This window comes from Penaeus monodon, chromosome 27, assembly GCF_015228065.2.
Source record: "Penaeus monodon isolate SGIC_2016 chromosome 27, NSTDA_Pmon_1, whole genome shotgun sequence".
Taxonomy (NCBI): Eukaryota; Metazoa; Arthropoda; class Malacostraca; order Decapoda; family Penaeidae; genus Penaeus; species Penaeus monodon.
The window spans coordinates 25,366,649-25,367,557 of NC_051412.1; the positions used below are offsets into that span (position 1 = coordinate 25,366,649).

Consider the following 909-nt stretch of genomic DNA (forward strand, 5'->3'; position numbering starts at 1 on the left):
GCAAAAAAAGTACGGAAGAATATGTTAGCTAGATATATCCTCTAATATTTTTTTTGGTCTTTTTGTAAGTAGATGATTACTTGAATGCACTTTTCTTTCAGGTCACTCTACCAGCAACCTTCAGGTGGCCCAACAGGAAGCTTGCAATCACCGTTGTTGCTGAAGAAATGTGAACACTATGATATGGAAACGTCTGTGTAGCATTTATTCTACTCCGTGCATTTTTTGTGCATCTTTGTAATCTTTAGCAGTCTAATGGATGGTATTTGTCAGAATCACTTTTGCTCTTCTGTTGTAATGGTAGCTCATTTTGAATACTCAGTTCACAACTCTTGAGACACACTTGTACTTTTTTCCCCTCAATAAAACACTTTTATTCAGAAGTGTTGTGAAAGTATACTAAGTTAGATATTGCATTCTTTGGAATCTCATATATCATAGACCAAGGTTAAGTAACATTAGCTTTTGCAGAGAAAGTCCTGTAAATATAGCTGAACTTGTGCCAAGACCATCCACTTGTGGTATATGTAATGTGCCTTCATAAATCTTTATGTTAGCCGGCAATAATATTCTTGTAAACTTATTTTGAGAAGTGATGGTATGAGTCTCTTATTTTGTTATATATGAAGTTGTATCTTCTTTACTGCTAAATTTTGATAATCCCAATAAATGTTTTCAGAATAACTACCTTTATATCCAGGAATATATTGGTGTTGTATTGTGAAAGACTATTTTTGTGTGTGTATTATTATAAGGTCTTCATATATATTTCCATGACATTGTAGGTTAGAAATATAGAGGGAACAACAAGAGGAGATCCTTGTCTAATTGGGATAACAATAGATTATTCTTGCAGTAATTTCCATAGCTGATGCATTAAGGATGAGATATGCTGATGAAAAATTTCAT

General features: G+C 33.1%; 1 protein-coding gene across 1 annotated transcript in view; it reads left to right on the forward strand.

The window, feature by feature from the left end:
- The window catches only part of LOC119590718 (suppressor of fused homolog), a gene marked incomplete in the record, with an annotated part of 11,345 nt that overhangs the window by 9,240 nt on the left and 1,196 nt on the right, over positions 1–909 (forward strand). Inside the window, 1 exon segment of the mRNA XM_037939407.1 lies at positions 102–909. Within this exon segment, the coding sequence (XP_037795335.1) occupies positions 102–173 (72 nt within the window).